This window comes from Delphinus delphis, chromosome 3 (assembly GCF_949987515.2).
Source record: "Delphinus delphis chromosome 3, mDelDel1.2, whole genome shotgun sequence".
In the NCBI taxonomy this organism is placed as follows: Eukaryota; Metazoa; Chordata; class Mammalia; order Artiodactyla; family Delphinidae; genus Delphinus; species Delphinus delphis.
In genome coordinates this window covers 170,568,745-170,589,758 of record NC_082685.1, presented here as the reverse complement: position 1 = coordinate 170,589,758, position 21,014 = coordinate 170,568,745, and the positions used below count along the sequence as shown (strand labels likewise).

Here is a 21,014-nt window from a genome sequence, read left to right as displayed (position 1 = left end):
CCTCCAACTCCACCTCAACCTCCACCTCCAACTCCACCTCCAACTCCACCTCCACATCCACCTCCACCTCCACCTACAACTCCACCTCCACCTCCACCCCCATCTCGACCTCCATCTCCACCTCAACCTCTACCTCCACCTCCATCTCCACCTCCATCTCCACCTCCACCTACAGTCCCACCTCCACCTCCACCGCCACCTCCATTTCCACCTCCATCTCCACCTCCATCTCTACCTCCACCTCCACCTCCTCCTCCAACTTCACCTCCACCTCTACCTCCATCTCCATCTCCACCTCCACCTCCATCTCCACCTCCACTTCCAACTCCACCTCCATCACCACCTCCACCAACAACTTCGCCCCCACATCCACCTCCAACTCCACTTCCATCTCCATCACCACCTCTACCTCCACCTCCACCACCTCCATCTCCACTTCCACCTTGACCTCCACCTCCACCTTCATCTGCATCTCCACCTCCACCTCCATCACCACCTCTACCTCCACCTACACTGCCATATCCAACTCCACTCCACCTCCAACTCTACATCCATCTCCACCTCCACCTCCATCTCCACCTTCACATCCACCTCCACTTCCACCTTCATCTCCATCTCCACCTCCATCTCCAACTCCACCTCCATCTCCACCTCCACATCCACCTCCACTTCCACCTCCACATGCATCTCCACTTCCATCTCCACCTCCACCTCCATATCCATCTCCACCTCAATCTCCACCTCCACCTCCACCTTCACATCCAACTTAACCTCCACCTCTACCTCCACCTCCACCTCCACCTCCATCTCCACCTCCACCTCCACCTCCAACTCCACCTCCACCTCTACCTCCACCTCCACCTCCACCTCCACCTTTATCTCCACCTCCATCTCCACCTCCATCTCCACCTCCACTTCCAAATCCACCTCCACCTCCACCTCCAACTCCACTTCCATCTCCATCTCCACCTCCACCTCCATCTCCATCTCCATTTCCACCTCCATTTCCACCTCCAACTCCACTTCCACTTCCACCTCCAACTCCAACTACACCTCCAACTCCACTTCCATCTCCATCTGCACCTCCACCTCCACCTCTACCTCCACCTCCAACTCCACCTCCACCTCCACTTCCACCTCCGCCTCCACCTCCATCTCCACCTCGATCACCACTTCCACCTCCATCTCAATTTCCACTTCTAACTCCACCTCCACCTTCATCTCCATCTCTACCTCCACATCCATCAGCACCTCTACCTCCATCTCCACCTCCATGTCCACCTCCAACAACACTTTCACCTTCATCTCCACTTCCACCTCCACCTCCACCTCCATCTCCACCTCCACCTCCACCTCCACCTCTATCTCCACCTCCACCTCCATCACCACCTCCACCTCCACCTCCACCTCCAACTCCACCTCCACCACTATCTCCACCTCCATCTTCACCTCCATCACCACCTCCACCTCCATTGCTACCTCCAACTTCATCTACACCTCCACCTCCACCTCCACCTCCATCTCCACCTCCACTTCCAAATCCACCTCCATCTCCACCTCCACCTCCAACTCCACCTGCACCTCAATGTCCAACTCTACTTCCATCTCCATCTCCACCTCCATCTCCATATCCACCTCCAACTCCACCTCCAACTCCACTTCCATCTCCATCTGCATCTCCACCTCGACCTCCAACTCCACCTTCATTTCCACCTCCATCACCACTTCTGCCTCCACCTCCACCTCCAACTCCATCTCCACCTCCACCTCCACCTCCAACTCCACCTCCATCTCCACCTCCACCTCCACCTCCACCTTCATCTCCACCTCTACCTCCATGTCCACCTCCATTTCCACTTCCACCTCCATCTCAACCTCTAACTCCACCTCCACCTCCACCTCCATCTCCATCTCCACCTCCACCTCCACCTTTATCTCCACCTCCATCTCCAATTCCATTTCCAACGCCACCTTCATCTTCACTTCCATCACCACCTCCACCTCCATCACTACTTCCACCTCCAACTCCAACTCCGTCTCCACCTCCATCTCCACCTTCACCACCACCTCCACCTCCATCTACACCTCCACGTCCACCTCCATCTCTATCTTTACCTCCATCTCCACTTATATCTCCAATTCCAACTCTCCTCCATCATGACCATTCCCTGACATCTTTACGGCCCAGCACTCTCCATCTCCATCTCTGTCTCCATTTCTCCTCCATCATACCACCTTGGCCCTCATCCTCACTCCTACAGCCAAGGGCACAGAGAAGTGGTGGACTCTTGCACCTGAACCTGACACCTCTCCTGCTTTACTTGGCCTGTGCTGCTGTAATTAAGTGGCACAAATGGGGCAGCTTAATCTATAGGAATTTAGTCTCTCACAGCTCAGGAGACCAAAAGTCTGAATATAAGGTGTCAGCAAGGCCTTGCTCCCTCAGACGGCTCTAAGGAGGATCATTAGTTGCCTCTTCCTGTTTCTGGGAGTTGCCAGTAATCCTGGGGTTCCTTGGTTTTTAGACACCTCACTCTAGTCTCTGCCTTCATACTCACATAGTGATCTCACCCGTGTCTGTGCCCAAATTACCCTTTTACAAAAGTACCTATCTTTGGATTGCATTGGGACCCACTCTTACCCAAGACTACCCCATCAAAACTTCTCTGATTACATCTGCAAAACCCTACTTCCAAGTAAGGCCACATCCTATGTGGGTGGACAAGAATTTGGGCAGGGACATCACTGAACTGACTACACCATCCCATTCAAGGAAAGAAGAGGCAGGCAAGGGATACCCCAGCCAGCTCTTCTTCCTTGTCCTTTTAGGAGGAAAGCAGAGACCTTCACACAAGCCCATCACTTCCACTCTCATAGGTTTAATTTCTTTCTCTTATCAACTAAAACAGGTTTATGGCATGAGGTGCTTTTTGTACAGTGTCTCCCCAGACCCTAGAGAAAGATGGTGGCTGTATTAGGATTTTCCTAAGCAACAGAACAAATAGGAGAAATATATACACAAATATTTATATAACATATACAATATCATATTAACCTACTTATTATGAGGAATTGGCTCACATAATTATGAAAAGTCTCCCAATCTGACACTCAGGTGGAGACCCAGGATAGCTGGTATTGTAGCCCCTCTGAGTCAAGTCTGAGAGTAGGAGGCGGATGTCCCAGCTCAAAGTCAGGCAGAAGAAAGGAGCAAATTCCCTCTTCCTTTGTCTTTTGTTGTATTCAGGACCCTGGTGGATAGGAAGATGCCACCCACATGGGGGAGGGCCATCAGCTTTACAGGGTCCCCTGATTCAAATGCCAGTCTTATTTGGAAACACCTCCCAGACACCCCAGAATGATACTTAGCTGAATATCAGAGGCCACATGGGCCCGTACATAAGCTCATTTTCTCCTTGACATCTCCTTGGCCCTCACCTTGGTCCACACTAATCTCACCTGAGTGATGGCCCAGGTCTCCTGACCCATGACCCTCCGGAGTGTGCCATTTGTAGTCAGGTGACCAGTACATTGGGCCAAGTTACTTGTTGAAAGACTTTCCATAAAGACCGGCTGCCATGACAGGTGGCCTCCTGGAGCCCCAATCCGTGTTTCCCCCTCACCCTGTGGTCCCCCACGTGGCTCATGGATCTTCAGTGACACTGTTTGCTGCTTTTGTTTCCTCTGCCTGGGAGGCTGTGTCCTCCACATCTACCTTCTCTGCTCCCACTCCTTCTTTAGGCCCCAGTGTCTTCTTTCTTCCCTCACAAAGCCGTCCCCCATTTCCTAGATGGAGATGATTCCTTGTAGTAAACACTTTCATCACAGCTGTGTTTTCATATTCCTTTGTGCTTCTTGAAATCACCCATGAGCCATCGGTTGTCATCACCAGCTCCAAAGCTCACAGAGGCAGAAGCCACGCTGACCTGTTCATCACTGTGGCCTCAGCTCGGTGCCCAACACGTGGGTCATAATAATTACTTATTGGATGAACAAGCAAACACCAGCACATCCTAAAAATGCTTTTCATGGTATTTAGCAATCTCCAAAGTATGAGCTGTCCTATCAAGTTTCTCCTTTTAATCTTTTTAAACCTACCTTTTCAAACTTCCTGTTTTCCACCGAGAGTGACATTGAGCTATAAGGAGTCATCGATATCTATTCACACTGTATTGCATATTATAGTTCTATTTTAAGACGGAACAACCACCAGATTATTTTGAAAAGTGTTACTTGGAAAAGGAAGTAAAGAGCATGACTATTCATTAAAACTAAAAGAAATTCTTTCTTCTGTTCTAGAGCTCACCTTTGGCCAAGTGGTCCTGCTACACCAAAGCCAGATAATCAACCTTGTCTTTTTTCAGAGAATTTGTGCCTTGAGGTCCATCCCTTGGGCGTCTAGTGATGGTCCTCTGGGCACTGTCTGCACCTTGCTTGCTCTGGGTATGTGTGTGGCATGTCCTAAAATGCACCCCCGTCTACTCACTCCCATCCACCGGTGGATTATGGTAACACACAAGCAGGAAGTTTTCTCGGTATGGCTGAAATGAGACTTATGGCCTATAATTCATCATCTTCCTGTCATCCTTCTGTGTGTTGTCTACTCAGTCCCCAGGCCGCTTGAGAGCACAGAGCAGATCTCCACTAAGTTCTTGACCAGCTGCCAAGGTGTCCCATTGTGCTTTTTCTGGATGCTTCCAGCAGCCCCTTGCCTCCCAGCCAAACTCAACATGAGCTGGCGTCCCCAAAGCTTCCCCAACCCTGTGATCCTAACCTTTCTAGCAGGTGTTGTCCTGAGACCATCCCAGCCCCTGCAACTGGGATAGAGAAGCCCGGTGAAACCAGCTTGGAGGAAATGGTGAGTAACACAGGGGCCTGCTCTGTATTCACTAAAGATGGCTATTAAGTTTTATGTTATGAGGGGAAACACTGCTGGAATGTTTTCTGTCTCACAATAAATCCCACGTGGTCTAGACTATAATGCAATAGTGGATCAGCGTCCACCCGACTTTGCACAATAAACCCCCTTTTTTCAAGGATTATTATGTAATGATAGACAACTGTGAGCAATTTTTGAGTTCATTATCTTCAGCTCCAGAATTAATTTTTTTAAAGAAAATCCTAAAAAAAAAAATCCCAGGTCATTGGCATTGGGGGGGGCGGTGGGGAATGAGAAAGAAACATGAGGTCTGCTCATCGGCGGGAACTCACCACCCAGAGTTTCAGATCCCCCTGGGCAGAGCCGTCTCCTCTCTGAGCACCCAGGTATGTGGCTCAGGGCCAAGGGGGGTCCGTGAGGGCAGCAGTCCTGCAGGTTAAAGGCACACATCTTGTGACCCTGGGCTCAGCCAGGACAGGAGCATCAAGGCTGAGGTATGGCTCACCTGTAGCTGCACCCTGGGGGTTGCATTTCAGGGCAGCATCCTGTCTGATTCTCAGGGGTTTTCTCTCAGCCACAGTTCACGACAAACCAACAAAGGGGGTGATGGGTCCCAGGACCCATCAGCAAAGTCCACTGACTTTCTGGTCCAGGAGACAATCTACGGGAGCAGGGCGTCCCCCGCCTCGGTTTGCTGTCTCTCAGGAGCACGGTGTGCCCTGTGAAGGACTGCTTCTGAGAGGCACATGGAACAGAGGGGTCACTTGGAGTCCAAGGCTTCCTTGGCCTCCTTGGCTGGGGGTCCAGATGCCACAGGAGGACAGTACCCCTTTTGCCCCACCTCTTGCCTTTCCTGGCATCACCTGGGACCTCTGCTTTCTTGAAGACCTTCCCTGAATGCCCACAGCTGCGCCAAACACACCCTACAAGTGCTCATAAATGGTCCTTTCTCTTCCTCCACTCGGGTTCCCCTTTCTGTCCCTGCCACCAAGAAAGCCACAGGGGTCCCCAACTAATGATGACCAGGCCTCCAGGTAGCTCCAGTACCCCCGCCAAGGGTGCAGCCTCCTGCAGGATCTGCGGCAGTCCCCCCGCATTCATCCTTTCTGAAAGGGGAAGATACCGCATCCTCCTCAGGTTGGTGCCTCTGTCACCTGGGAGACAGAGTGCCCTCCTTTGGCCCCTGCCTCTCAGCTCCACCTGCTCCCTGGAGCAACCCCTTGGCCTCTGTCTCCCCTTGATGCTCAGAGAATCCAGATAGGGTGGTGAGCTGCACCGTGGATAAAAGCCTGAGGCCCCTGAGCAAAGCCCCCCTTCCCTCCCCGGCACATGGCCCTGCCTTTAGGGTCCCTGCAGACGCTGGTCCTGCCGAGCCCCTCTGGCTCTCCAGCCACAACCTGGCAGCAGATGAACAGTGACAGGTTCTGGAGGCCATGCAGGGAACACAGGGTCAGATCTCAGACCTGCCGCTGTCTGTACAAAGGGTCCTGCTCGACCTCTCCAGTTTGGGAGGGGTCTGCACAGAGAGCACCCCACGAAGTGCAGAGCATCATGGACGGCATCCTCTCCAGCGGCCGAGCAGGTGCCATTCAGAGCCGCAGAGGTGGAAGGGTTGAGAGGCAAGAACTGCACCTTTACAAGAGCAGAGCTGGGTGATGGAGCGGGACACTCCCCTCCCTCTTCACCCGGTCCCCAACCAAGCAGAGGGTTATGGGAAGTTGTGTGGAGCAGGCAGCTGCTCAGGCAGGTCTGCAGAGGATGCTGTTTGCAATCCACCTCGCTCTCAGCATGACACCGCAGGCCTTTTCTGGGGCAGAACAGCGCGGGTGTGAGGATGCTCGGCCCCCCCAACCCGCCTTCCCCCCAAATGCTCCTTCCCAGGCTCTCGGGTGGCCAGCCTCCCCTTCCCCTAGGCGCTGGGGTGAGGTTAGTCCTAGAGAAATCCTAGGTCCGTCCCCGCCCCATCACACACCCCAGGGAGGCTGAGGTCTTGCCCAGAGGCCGCCGGAATCCTCTGACAGAAGGAAGTTGGAGAGCCGGGCTTCAGTGTTGCATGACGTAGACCCGACTGCACAAAGCTTCCTCCAGACCTTGCCTTGGAAGCTGCTCTGCTCAGCGGCAGACGTGAAATGACATTAACCCAGCCAGACCGCAGCCAGTCCCCGACCGTCAGCCGAGGAGATGAGGTACGTCGCAGGGCACCGTGGGGGTAAACGGCCAAGCGTGCCCCAGGACCACTGCATGACGGCCAGCAACGGCCACACAACGGTGGGCGGCCAACGCTGGATTCCAGGGCAACTCTTTACCAAATATTCCAGTTCAAAGAGGAGAGCCCAGAAATTGAGTTTTACATAAAGTGTTGTGTGTAGCTAGTTCTGTTTGATCAAACATAAGTCTGAGCTTTTTTTCAAAATCTCTTTTCAAAGAAGAAAAATCCGATTCTGTCTTGTTTTACGTTACGGTATCCATGGTCCAAATGAAATTTGGTGATTAATCAGAACAAATTAGAAAGATGACGAGCACAGAATTTCATTTTACAAAAGTTGGACAAAAAAAGAAAAAAAAGGCTTGAGTGTTACGGAAAATTTTCCAAATATTTATATAATTTATGGGATATAAATAAATAAATAAGTGAATTTTATGTGTCATTTAATTTATGCATCAAATGACTAACTTGGCTTTCAGGAAGTCTCAGGGAAGGTCAATAGAATTATGAAAACTAAATACTAGCATTTCCGGTTTTCAGGGCTGTGTTCTCTTTCATATGACAACCTGTAAGAATACACACTTTTGATGTTTGTTTTTACTTTAAATGTCAATATTATTATTTTTTCCTGCCTATGTGATTGGTTACTTTTATTTTGAATGTTAATATTATTATTTTTTGCTTGATTATGTGGTGCTCCCCCAAGCACCTTTTTTCTTACTGACATCATGAGTTAAAGAGCTCAAAGGAGGGCGGGAGGGAGGCCCAAGAGGGAGGGGTATAGGTATACATATAGTGGATTCACTTTGTTGTACAGCAGAAACTAACACAACATTGTAAAGCAATTATACTCCTATAAAGATGTAAAAAAATTAATACAATTAAAAAAGAGAGCTCAAGGGTCTCTGGGTATTTGTGTGGGATTATTCTTGGGCGAACTGCATGCAAGACAGAAGTTTGAAATTCTGTGCGGGCTATGAAGAAGTGTTCTGCATGGTCTTCTCCAAGAAGAATTGGAGACTCTTTTCTTCCTGGGCAACTGGAAGATGCGAATTGTTCTCAGAGTCCGGGTGAAAGTAGCAGCCTCCATGCCTTTGGCTGCAGAATGTCATGCAAGGCTCCCTGTGCCCCTGTGCTTTGTGCATCCTCCATGGGGACCACCTGCCTGATGCCGACGCTCCTGGACCTGTCAGTGGCCCCTGATGGCATCAATCCTGTGTTTCTAGCACTCTGTCCTCCATGCAGGGGGCAAGAAATACTTTATCGGGGTTCTACGGGGGGTTCCAGACCAGATGTCCTATTCAACATGGAACCCAGGCTCAGGGAGGGCTCCTGGTTGGACGGACACGGGCACTGCAGCCAGCCTCCTCCCAGAATCCATCCTGGCTTTCTGGAGGTCCAGGTGTCATCCATCTACCATTATCATGTGACCCAACTTTACCATTTTAAATAAACTCTGACTCAGAGCAGCCCAGGTTGAGCCAGGTAAGTAGGTGGACACAGGGAGTATGGGGCCAGGGAAGAAACCCAGCTGTTTTTATTTCAGTTTTCCGTAGCTTCCCTTAGGTTTCTTTCTTTTTTTTTTTTTTTTTTTTCCTTCCTTTGGCCACACAGCATGGCTTGCAGGATCTCAGTTCCCTGACCAGGGATTGAAGCCAGGTCATGGCTGTGAAATCCTGGAATCCTAACCACTAGGCCACCAGGGAACTCCCAGCTTCCCTTAGTTTTTTTTTTTTCCTGTACGTGGGCCTCTCACTGCTGTGGCCTCTCCCATTGCGGAGCACAGGCTCCGGACGCGCAGGCTCAGCGGCCATGGCTCACGGGCCCAGCCGCCCCGCGGCATGTGGGATCCTCCCGGACCGGGGCACGAACCCGCGTCCCCTGCATCAGCAGGCGGACTCTCAACCACTGCGCCACCAGGGAAGCCCCTTCCCTTAGTTTTATTAGCAGGAACACTAAGAGGAAACTGCCTCTGTTGCCCCTTCTTTTGCTGTGATGCTCTTTCAGACACTCAGGTATTTTATTCCAGCTCTGAAACCACTTATAGCCACTCATCCTCAAAACGCACACCTGTTATCTCAGATTTCAGAATTTTCCTCTGATTCTGAGGCTATAGTGCTGAGCATGAGATGCTTTGAAGGGGAGAGGGTGGGGGGAAGTTGCTATTTTGGGCTCCAGAGCCCCGTAACCTATTGGGGGAATCAAAGCAGACACACGAGCATCTCTGAGGCAAAGAAGAAGAAAACAACTGCTGTGTCAAGTGCTCAGGGCAAGCGGCCTGAGTACTTAAGCAGAGGTTGGTTCCGAAGGAAAGTAAAGGTGGGTGGAAATGGCAGGGTGAGGACCCGGGTCTGGGTCTGACTCACCTGGAGATCTTGACGCCCCGATTCCCGAGAGACACCGCCCACCCCTCCCGTTTCTTCTTCAGTAGGTCTGGAGTGGGCACATGGAGAGCGAGGTTTTTTTTTTTTTTTTTGATACCTTCTTCATCCTACCTTGCTCATCAAGACAGCACCTCCTCTGCACTGGAACCAGCATCACGTCTGGTGCAGAGGCCCCCAGGAAGTGAGGAAGCCTGTGCCAGCTGCAACGCCCCACTTCCAACGGTCACTCTTCTCCAAGGACCCACATGATTTAGCAAAGACATTATTCAAGCATCTCACAGAAAGCCGTGAGGAAACTCAGCAGCATTTCATAGAGGCCTGGAGAAGACGAGCTCTAGAGAATCTCTCCGTGGGATGGGAATAAAGGAGACCAGGAGACAAGGGGAATGGAGGAGGGCCCACCGTCAGCTGATCTTCCACTTTCGGGACTGTAGGGGGGCCCTGCATCCCCACCCCCTCATCCTGAGCCTGTCCTTTCATCTGAGTTCTGCTGTGTGCTGACATCCCCCTGTCTGCCCTGAGTGTCCTCTGTCCAGAGGAGGACGGAGCAGGAGCTGCCCACACAGGCTTTGGAACAAGGACATGGACCTGGAGGGAGGGTCCTGGAGGCCGTCGGTGCCCTGGAGACAGACCAGGAGGCGCCAAGCTGGCTGGTCACACTTTCAGGCTCAGTGTGGCCCAGAGGGGCTCCCTGGCCACACAGACCTCAGCTCACCTGCAGGAAATGCACTTAGAAGAGTTGCAGAGGTCCAGAACAGGACACTCGATGCCAGCAGGCCTGCTCGACAAGGCTGGGCCCATCCTAATCAGGGAGAACTGGACCCAAGACTCAGGTGGGAAATTTGGGTCAAGGCACTTGAAAGTCTCAAATTCTTCAGTCTCCGGCCCCTTTGGGGCTCACAGGTAGCCCACCCCTCCCTGTTGGTAGCCGGCACCCTCATCCTGATGAACGATGTGCCTTCTCGCCAAGACACATGCTCACGTGCTTAGAGCCCCCCGACCCCTTTGCCTGCCTGGGGGTGAGCCGAGCCTGCCAGGAGAGGGGGGGCCTACAGGACCCTCCAACACACACTGGCCTGAGCACAGGTCTGTGTCCCACGAGACCTCATCAAGGGCCGTGGAATACAAAGTTGGATAAAGGAGATTTTGCCTAAATAGGGGCTTTGTCTCACAAAGTGGCGTTGAGCACCCTGGCCAAGACCCCCGAGAGACAGCGCTAATACGCTGCCACATGGGCGATGGAGAGCTGGGGAAGGCAGCGGCCCGGGCTAAGTGGAGTGGAAACGACAGTCTCCAGGGCAGATGGCAGAGGAGGGATCAAAGGGCCCTGAGCAGTGAGGTTGGGGCAGCGACACTAACGCACAGTCGGGACGGTCAGGAGGTCTGCGGCCACTGGGATCGCCAGAGAGAGGCTGCCACTCTGCACCAGGCTGCTCTGAGGAGATGCTGTCCCATCGCTGGGGCCCCGACGGCCACAGGATGAGAGACAGGTGTGGGGATCACCTGTCAGACGCACGGTAAGGTGCTTAACATGGGCTGGGGGAGGTCCGCGTGAGAGCCAGGAGGGCCCGACCTGCCAGGAGCTGTGTGGGGTGGCAGCAGGGACACGGCAACCAGGGCGAGATGGGCAGGCAGCCTCCAAGGGCAGCATTCAGTCCCCGCCTGGAGAGAAAGGCAGAGTCATCTGAGAGCTGCCAGCAGCCGCCCTGCTCAAGGTCACAGTCCCAACTCAGATCCTGGCCCAGAAGCTGACTTTAGACCCAGAGTGTGTTGCCTGAGGCTGAGTCCCCATGAAGGGCCCGTGACACTGCATGGCGAGAGTCCACAGCGGTGATTCCCTGAGCTTCCCAAGAGGAGCCTGCAGAGCTTGGGGCAACTGCACATGGTGGGGAGGGACCACCAAGCGTTGTGAGGACTTGCCACACGGCTTAAAGGGACGCTGGTGGCCTCACCAAAGCTGCCCCATGGGAGTGGAGGTATATGGGAGACACTGATGAACACAGAGGCCAGGTCAGGGTTGGCTCACAGGGGTCTTCTATGCTGTGGACACGCCCAGGGGCAGAGTCCTCAGGCCCCAGGTGTGTAACCGGGACGCACATCCTTTGAGGCAGGCAGGGCCCCATCCTGGCTCCTTGGCCAGTATCCTGGTGGGAACTTTCAGTGGGGAAGGCCAGGAGGAAAACCTGTTCAGCAGGATGGTAAATCCAAAGGGTCTAGCAAACTGGGGGTGGGTATAGGGGCGGGAAATGGCAGAGTCAGCGGCCATTTAAGACCAAAGGGTGTGGAGGTGATGGTCCCAATGTGTCCTCAACCAGTTTGAAGCCTGGCTTCCACAACACCAGGCAAATCCCAGAACAGCAGGAACTCCACCGAGTAGCGGCCCAGTCCCTGCAGCCACACCCCATGTGGTGTCTTTGCTAAAGCCGATTAAAGGGGACCCAGGCCCGGGGTATGTGGCCACTGACCTGGCAAACGCATCAGTTGGCAGCCCTATCAAGAAGGGGTACCAGAAGCCAGCTGTGTTACGTGAAATGGGCGACAGAGCCCCTTTCTGGACGCCCCCGGGGCCGTGTAGGAGGCTGGGGCCCTGGTCACTTTGTAGACATTTCAGTGTCTCCTCTGTCAGTGACATCATGTGAATAAGGGAGTTGGTCACAATGCAGAGAGAAGTGAAGGCTCGGGTGGGACAGGTGTGCCCCTGAGGGTGGGGGTGATCCCCGGAGAGGTCCAGGGTCTGCCCCATCAGGGACATGCTGGAGGGTCTGGGCGCCTGGGACCCGTCAGGGCAGCCCCTTCACAGCAAGGAAGAGCTAGTTCACCATAACCTCCCATCGTTCACAAGGAAGCACGGTGACATTTGTACCCCACACCTGGGAAGATTTTCTGACTCACTCACCGAGCATCACACGGGCTGCCGGCTTCCAGGGGAGCCCGGAGGAGAGAAGGTGCAGCTGGGGGGTCCAGGCTGTGATGCTGGTGCCTCTGCAGTTTGGGTCACTTGATGTGGCAGAATGTGTGGCCTGAGAGGTACCTCTGGGGAGAAATGACTCCCGTGCACTTACATCAACACCCAAGAGGAGACTCATCCCCGGCTCCAGGACTTGAAACCGACCCACCTTCCCCCACAGCTTGGAGAAGCAGCTTCTGGAGTGTTGTTGGGCCCTGGTGGCCCTGAGGCTGGAGCTGCCATGGGCTGTGCTCCACCAGACCCCAGGGCTTCCGAAGGCATCCGTCATGAGATGGAAGTGGTGCATGGGTGTCAGCTACGAGCTGGGCCAGTGGGTTGCAAGGCAGGCGGCTCAGGCCCTGTGTCTCCATCACTAAAGCCCTGGAACCTCACCCAGGGCACACCTGTGTTACGTGGGGGGTCCCGGAGGGGAGGCTGAGGGAGGAGGGGACGGCTGAGCTTGGTTCATGGTGGGTCTGCCTGGTACATGGGTGTGAGCTGGTAGGGGCCACAGCTGCCCTGCTGCCGCCCTCAGGAGTGGCTCTGAAGGCCAGCAGGGAGGGACGTCCTCCCGATGGCCATAGCCTCAGGCGACGCACTTGGTTCTCTGATTTGTACGGACACTAACCGGCCTCACCCTGATGTGAGAATCTATATAGAATCCTGGGCAGCCGAGGGCTGGCAGGAGAGACATTGGAAGGTCAGATGCGAGGAGACCTGGGGCAGGGCCGTATCAGTGAACCTGTGGGATCGGGGTCAAGTGGGAAGGTCACTGTGCTGCGTGTTTACGTGTCCCCCAGGGCGTCCATCACAGGAGAGGCAGCCAACGGCTGAATAAACAGAACCAACGTCAGCCATGCGCAGCAGACTCCGGAATGGAAGAGCCGCGGTGGGAGGCATGGGGGCTCCGCGTGGACCTGGGAACCCGGGATCCACTCAGCAAGGCTGGCCCAGTTCCTCTGGGCAGCGGGAGAGACCAATGCTGGAGGGTACTGACCAATGCTGACATGCAGCCATCTCTGTACACTCGGTGTCAAGCTGATGGCGCTGGACTTCCTCCAACCTTGGGAAAGGGGTTCTCCTTGCCCGGAATTAATGCATGTCCTTGGTAAGGGTTTGCCTTTCCTGCGAACAGGACCTCAGCCGGCACAGCTATCTGAGGCCTTTTCAGGGTCTATGTACTGGTGTGAGGACCCACTTAACATCTCATCAGACCAAGGGCCCCACTCCACGGTGGAGTGAGTGCAGTGTGGGCTCCTGGCCACAGGGCCTACCAGTTTCCTCACATGCTGCCTTCTTGATGGAGTGAAGATCAACTGAGACTGCAGCCGTGAGACACCCTGTGGGGATGGGCCACCCGCATCCAGGACATCGTCTACACGCTAAGTCAGTGATTAGCTTATGGTGCCATGTCTTCCACACGACCCTGGCGTGGACGTCGGCATGGCCCCTCTCACCAGTGCTGTAGGGACTAACTCTGGCCACGAGCACTTGCTGGTCCACAGCCGCAGGTTCTGTGGGTCTGCTGCTCATCGTTCACCAGCAAGGGCTTCTTCCCCTGGGGATCGCAGAGGACCATTCACCTCCAGCTGTGTCCGCCTTGGGCACCTCATGGCAAGAGAACAACGAATAAGGAAGGAAGTCATCCCTCTGGAAAGTAGGAGGAGGTGGGGCTGCCACTGCCCCGTGGGAGTAGGGAGTGATCCACTGTCACCCGGAGAGTTCTCTGGGGCACCTTTCCAAACCCTTAGACTAAACTGGACAGCAAGGGGACCAAGGCTGCAGTCACAGCTGAGAGGGGCACGGCCACCAGGAGATAAGACCTCCCAGGACGAGGACAGGCGTCACCCCACAGGTAAGTCACTGGGCTTGCAGCTGAGGGCAAGGGGGCTCTGGACTGGGTGTCTTAGAAGAAGGAGAAGAAGGGCTCGAAGCTTTGAGCCCAGCTGCAGTGGCAAAGGCTGAAGTCTGCCACTGACCTGCTTCTTAGAAGTTTTGCCAGGAAAACAAACCAAGCTGTGTCCCGGAGGTGCCGTTTCCAGGGGAGAGAAGTCCAGGTACAGCACACGTGGGTCTGAACAGGGCAAGGCAGGGCTGCCGTGCTGCCAGCTCTGCTTTCAGGACTGAGGCGTTCAATCCTCAGCGGCCAGGACGCTTCCTGCTCGCTTCTCCTCTAGACACGCCCCTCAGTAAAGAAGCCGCGTCCTCCCCGGACGGGAGCAATCCCGGGGCAGCACACCTCAGCGACAAGTCAGCGTGAGGAGGAAAGGCCCGGGCCTGACCCCGAGGAGGGACACTGCTGAGGGGTCACCAGCTCCTGGACTCACACCCCCTGCTGTGGGACGGGCACCCCTCCGGCCCGCCCTCATCCTGCCCTGAGCGGGCTTCATAGGGCCCCCTTCACCCCCCACCCGAGTGCCCATTTCCCAGGGGGCTGGCTCCTGACACAGGGAGAACAGAAAACTGGGTTGGAATTAAATGACACGGTCCTTTCCCTCAAGCGGTGTTCAGGCTAACGAAGGACAGGAATAGCGCACAGCCGCGGACACTCATCCCTGTCCCTGGCTTTCGGCTGCTTATTTAACAATCAATCATGTACAAAGAGCTTCCCTCACACCACGAGGCACAGGGTGCCAAACCCTTGACCAAAGTGGCCCCACGTCATCCTTCTCTGGACTCCCTGAGGAAGGAGGACGCTGCTCGTCAGGCAGGATGGAGGCACCGAGAGCGCGTGACCGTGGGGCTGGCGAGGGGCAGGACCGGCTGGAGGCTGTGCTCGTCCACGCAGTGTCCACTCAGTGCCGCCCTGCCCGCCACTCCTGGGCCAGCTCCCTCTGCCTCTGTTCTCACCCCTCACCCCTGCACCATCCTCACCAGAGACACCAGTTCAATGGAAGCCTGACATGGGAACTGCACCCCGAAGCCCCTAGGGCTCTTGTCACCGGCAGGATGTGTGTGGGGTCCTTAGCAGGAGCTCCGAGGTCCGCAGCCCTTCTCCCCAGCACCCTCACGTCCCCAGCTCCCTGCTCTCACAGGATGTGTCAAAGGCAGACTCTTCACCTCTGTCTGCTGCTGCTTGGTCTCCTGGGAAAGCCCTCCCCGTTGCATACCTGCAGGACTTCTCAGGTGTGTCACCTGCGACTGCAGGCATGTGTCAGCATGACCTGTCTCAGAGCTGACTGCCTCCCCCCCGCCCCCGCTAGGTCCATGGGCAGCCGTGCTTGCTTCTTCCTCCACCCTGTGTCCCCACTGCCAGGACACAGGCGCCTGAGACGTACCTGTTGATGTGAATTGAGCGGCTAACCAACGATTACTTACATAAGACAGCACGGCCCGGGGGCCCCGGAGTCCTGGGATGGGACTCTAAGTTCCAAGGAGACAGAAGTCACATCCAAGTGCATTCAAGGTCTCACGGGAGAGCTGGCCTTTGATGAGAGCCCATCAGCTGGAAAGGACTGTGCCTGGAGCGGCTGGGGCGCTCTCTCTGCGCCACCCTCATCCTTCCCCTGAGCGCGCTTCAGCACCGCAGCTGAGTGTCTGGCAGGGGACAAGCGGGCAAGGGAGCTTCAGCTGGAATGAGTACCAAGAACAGAGACTTGGAGAACCCAGGCAGACCAGCACTGCGTGCGTCCGGGCGGAGGCTCGAGGGGCAGGTGTGGGCTGGGAGCGGGCGACTCCATGCTGACTCGCTGCCCCAGGCCTCCTCTCTCCATCCTGGGTGGTGTCCGGTTCTTTGTGGCTTCCTGGATCACACTGGCTTCAGAAGTGCTGGAGCCGATGAACAGAGTCCAGCGTTGCTGGGACTGAGCCCCTGGTTCCCCCCTGATGTCACTTCCGGCGCCAGCTCTCCCTCAGGATGCCACTTGCAACCCTTCCTGGGGGGCATCTGGGGCCCTCAATGGTGTTTCCTCATCTCCGAAAGGCAGTCAGCCCCTCCCCCTTCAGAGATGTGCTGTCAACAGCTGTGTGATGCTCACTGTACTGTTTGGAACATAGGAAGCACTGATAAATGGTAGCTACTTTTTGTTAACTTTAGAAATATTAACTTCAAGGGCAACTTATGACAGACTAAACTGCAACCCAGGATTGTCTAATATGGACAATAAATATGCTGTCGGGACCTACAACCTTTCAGTTCTTGGCAGCAACAGCAGGAGTAGAAAAATACAGTCAGAGGAACTAATACAGCAAAAAGAAAGTGAACTTTTGAGCATCACTTATTAGGTCTGGAATCGTTTTCTGCTATTGGGTTGGGATTGTCTCCAATTGTTGGTCTTAAGGGTCTCCTTTGATTCCCCAGAAATCAGGCACAGGAGACTCAAGGGGGAGATCCCTTAGCAGATGAGTTCCCAGCTATCTGGAAGTAGTGGGTGTTGGCAATAGTTTCAACAGCTCATATGCGTTGGTACCCATGGTACCCAGGAGTGCAGGGCAGGGGATGGTGTCCAGAAGCACCGCCTGGCACTGGCATTGAGGGGTGTGCCTGGTGAGTAGATCTCCAACCCTATTAAGCCCTATTGGAAGGTAGTTAGTGAAATGAAGTGTTGAGAATTATCTAGCTAACTTGGGGCATGTTGATGGCCAGTAGAGATAATTTAAATCTTTAAGGGAAATTTCAGTCCTTAATTACACTGAATCACTTTATGTTCAAGCCCAGCAAATCATTTCCAACTTTGTTTTCCACTGCAGACATGGAAACATGATGGCAACAATTACAAAACAGTCAAAATTTACAATAGAGGCTTTATATTCTGAGGTTTTTTTTTTTTTTTTTTCTGTTCTTGTTTTTAGAAAAGTGAGTAGGAAAGATTAGTTTCAGGAAAATGGCACAAGGCTTAGGGGCATTGTTTTGGGGAATCATTTCTCCAGTCCCCAGGAGAGCCGAGGTAGGAAGCACGCCCAGGATGGGCACCAAAGGCAGGGCCACCTGTTCCAGGGCAAGGGTGGCTATGGAAGGTTTCTTGGAGGAGGTGGCATTTCTGTGGCAGCCTGGAGGGTAGATTTCATGGACAGAAACCCACCTGACACCTTCCATCCTCCTGTCTACTTACCCTCTGGTCCCGAACTTTCTCTGGGGCCCCCTCTCCTCTCCCAGGTTTGTCTTCTCTCTCCACGCAAAGCAGGTCTCCCATGAGAATCACCTGCTTTCTACCATCTTTCCGGATACTCACAGGATGCAATAGAAACCCACCTGAGTGCAGGGCCAGCTGGACAACTTCAGAACCGCTCAGTGCATCATCCCCTGAATGGCTATAAATGCATATGGTGTCCATCCTTTAGGTCTTTGCTAAGTGCACAGGGAAACCCTAAACCATTAAACTCCTAGACTGTAAAAGAGCACTGGCCTTCCTAAGAGGATGGAATTTGTGTGTTTAGAAACATGTACCTCATAATTTTGTTTTTTTTCTTTGCTGAGGCTTTTTTTTTTTTTTTTTTTTTTTTTTTGTGGTACGCGGGCCTCTCATTGTTGTGGCCTCTCCCGTTGCGGAGCACAGGCTCCGGACGCGCAGGCTCAGTGGCCATGGCTCACGGGCCCAGCCGCTCCGCGGCATGTGGGATCTTCCCGGACCGGGGCACGAACCCATGTCCCCTGCATCGGCAGGCGGACTCTCAAGCACTGCGCCACCAGGGAAGCCCAACTGAGGCTATTTTTTTAATTTTAATTTTTAATTTATTTTATTGAAGTATAGTTGATTTACAATGTTGTGTTAGTTTCAGTTATACAGAATACATGTATATATATTCTTTTTCAGATTCTTTTCCCTTAGAGGTTTGAAGTTACAGGTTTGTTGTTCTTTTATGTATATGTTCATTGTTTCCAACTGGAAACAATGATAAAAAACACATGATTTTCTCAACATTAGGTGTGAAATTGTAAAGCCAGGTTGATAATCTGGGGCGTGGGAGATAAATGAGCATCTTCCTTAATAAATAAGTTTAGGGAACAGCTGACTCTATAGGGCTCAATTAGCTAATCACGAGGGTAACATTTGCCTGGAATTGTCATGCATGGGATTATTTCCTTTAACTCTTAACCCTCCTTGCATTTAACACCAGGTACCTCATCATGGCAGGCTGTATGGCAGGCCTGGAGGAGAGAGCAGGTTGTCAGGGTTAGTGAGTCTCTGTGTGGGTCCTAAGAGAAATGTGTGCCCCCACCCCCAGGTTGCTGTGAGAATTAATGAGCTGATGCTCCAGAGGCCCCCATACAGTGCCTGGTACACAGCACACGCTTAGTGAGTGGCAAGATGGTTGTGGCTTACAGATATTGACCACTGTGGCCTCGACGTGGTGTCTTGGCCAGATCCCCTTTGCCACCCATCAGCACCCTGGAGTACACGCTAAGAGCCTGGCCCTCATTAGATGCTGTGGATCCAAAGGTGAATAGGATGTATTTCCCGCCCCAAAGCTCACCTTCCCGTGAGGCCCTGCCATGGAGAAGTCATGACGCAGCCATGGTCTTGCAAAGATGTGAGCGTCACTTCTTCTACAATAGAAGAAACTTCACAAACGGCTGAACGCAGTCCTGCCTGGGGGGATCCCTTCCATTGCTCACCCATCATCTGAGGCAGGGGTCCCCAATCCCTGAGGTTCCTATTAGGAACCGGGCCACACAGCAGGAGGTGAGCGGCGGGCGGATGAGCTCGCAGATCTCCATCTGCCACTCCCCATTGCTCCCCATTGCTTGCATTACCGCCTGAACCATCCCCTCCCCCCTGCCCAGTCCATGGAAAAATTGTCTTTCATGAAACTGGTCCCTGGTGCCAAAAAGTTTGGGGACCGCTGCTCTAAGGGTCATGATCCCGGGAGTGGGACCTCTCCTGTCTCCCACATCCTGGGCAGGACGTGTGATGTGACTGTGGGGACTGCAGTGTCCTGGGGCAGTGGCCTCATTGCATTATATTTGAAGCTGTAAAAGTATTAGTTTGGAGGTTGTTTCTCCCTGAGGGTGTATAATTGGTTGGATGGAGAACATGGATGAAATCTGTGACTAAGGAGGCTCCCACGTCTCCTAACCAACACTCCACACCTTCAAAAACACACAGGGCTGGACCAGTGACAGAAGAGTGATGGGGAGAGCCCTCCTCAGGGTGGGCTCTGGCACCGCCTGTGTGTCCTCCTGGGAACCCGCAGGAGGTCACTGGACACACGTGTCTAAGAGCGGTCCTAAATCCAGTCTCGTCCGTGATGTGGCCTCCTGATCTTGCTCCAGGAACAGGACCTGAGTGCAGGCAGGTCAAGTTTTCACCTTTCACAGGGAACGAAGGCCTGCTCGGCCTGGGGATCTGTGCTCAGAGCATCACCAGCTGTTTCTCTTCCTGCATCAACCCGGGGAGGAGCTCTGCCTCAGCTCAGACCTGCTGGTGGTTTACTGATCTGACCACATGGATGCTGGCCCGTGTAGACAACACCTGGGCTGTTCCCACACATCCTGGGACACTCACAGCTAGCTTCCAGGGGAAGGACACTTTCCCACCCTCTAGAGCTTTTCCCAGCTCGCTGGCAGAAGATGGCATCTTGCTGGCCCGGGTGTCCTGCATTCCGTGCTGATGCTTCTGCATCCGTCAGGGGGCCCCAGCCCAGGATGTGGGCGGCCAAGGCCATCGGGGAGACCCATGAAGGTAACGGGAGTTTTAGGAAGATGTTTACTATAGCCTCCCTCACTGTTGACTTTTTGTCTTAGAAATTCACTCACAGAAACACCGTCACGTGTGCAACCAGGAGCGAAGCAGTGGAATTTTGCATTAAACACGCCTTTTCATTTTCAAGGAGTCCGACACATTCTGATCCACTCGGAATTTAACGCCGTTAATACTCTATTTCTACATTATATGACATCATTATAGATGCTTTATGTTGTTTTTGTCTGTGGTTCGCAATGATGTCTGCTTAATAAATTCCATTATGCATTCAACTTCCATGACACATCAAAGGCTGATAACGTTTTTGTTTTTTTTTAAACTTTGCTTGCTTAAAATGATTTCCCTCCAGATCAAGATGCAGAGCACAAAATATTAATCAGTTTAAATAAATATCAAGACTACCCAAATAATATGAATACCTGGCACGGAATAGCGCCTACTGCCCAGTTCCCAACAGCTGGTCACGCTGGCACGTGGCACCCTCTCAACAGTCTTTTAGATAATGACTTTGGCATCTGCCAGTGCGCGCTTGCTACTGCCCACAGAATTTACAACTCACAAGAGGGAAACAGAGGCTCCTACAGAACTTTTTTATGCAAGGTCTTTGAAATTTATTAATGTAATGCAAACACAAGCCTTCCAACCCATTAAATTGTTGATGTTATGCGAATCCACTCTGGAATGGCAGGTTCTCATTAACATTATTTGCATGTTAATCTGCATCTTTTTAATTAGTGATATTATTTATGCACATAATTTTCGCCTACTGGTGCCAAGGCTGAAGCGCATTAATTAATCTACTGAGATGCCAAACTGTTTATTTTCTCCCGTACTTTTATTTGTTTACATGGTGTTTTGGATTCAGGGAAAATAAAAAAGAGCCCAAAGAATAAAAGCAGAAAGACAAGATTAACTAAAAGCTCTTTTTGTTTTCATAATTTAAATTGCAATATTA

At 53.1% G+C, this 21,014-nt stretch overlaps 1 protein-coding gene across 1 annotated transcript; it reads right to left on the bottom strand.

Annotated features, from left to right (window-relative positions):
- Positions 1-1,491: 1,491 nt before the first annotated feature.
- LOC138414030 (probable inactive protein kinase DDB_G0270444) lies at positions 1,492-2,079 on the bottom strand. Its single transcript, XM_069540533.1, has one exon. The coding sequence runs from the start codon at positions 2,077-2,079 to the stop codon at positions 1,492-1,494; it is 588 nt and encodes a 195-aa protein (XP_069396634.1).
- Between the last annotated feature and the right edge of the window lie 18,935 nt (positions 2,080-21,014).

Coding starts and splice junctions, on each gene's coding strand:
- LOC138414030 (XM_069540533.1), bottom strand. CDS start 2,079: ATGGAGGTGGAGGTGGTGGTGAAGGTGGAGATGGAGGTGGAGACGGAG.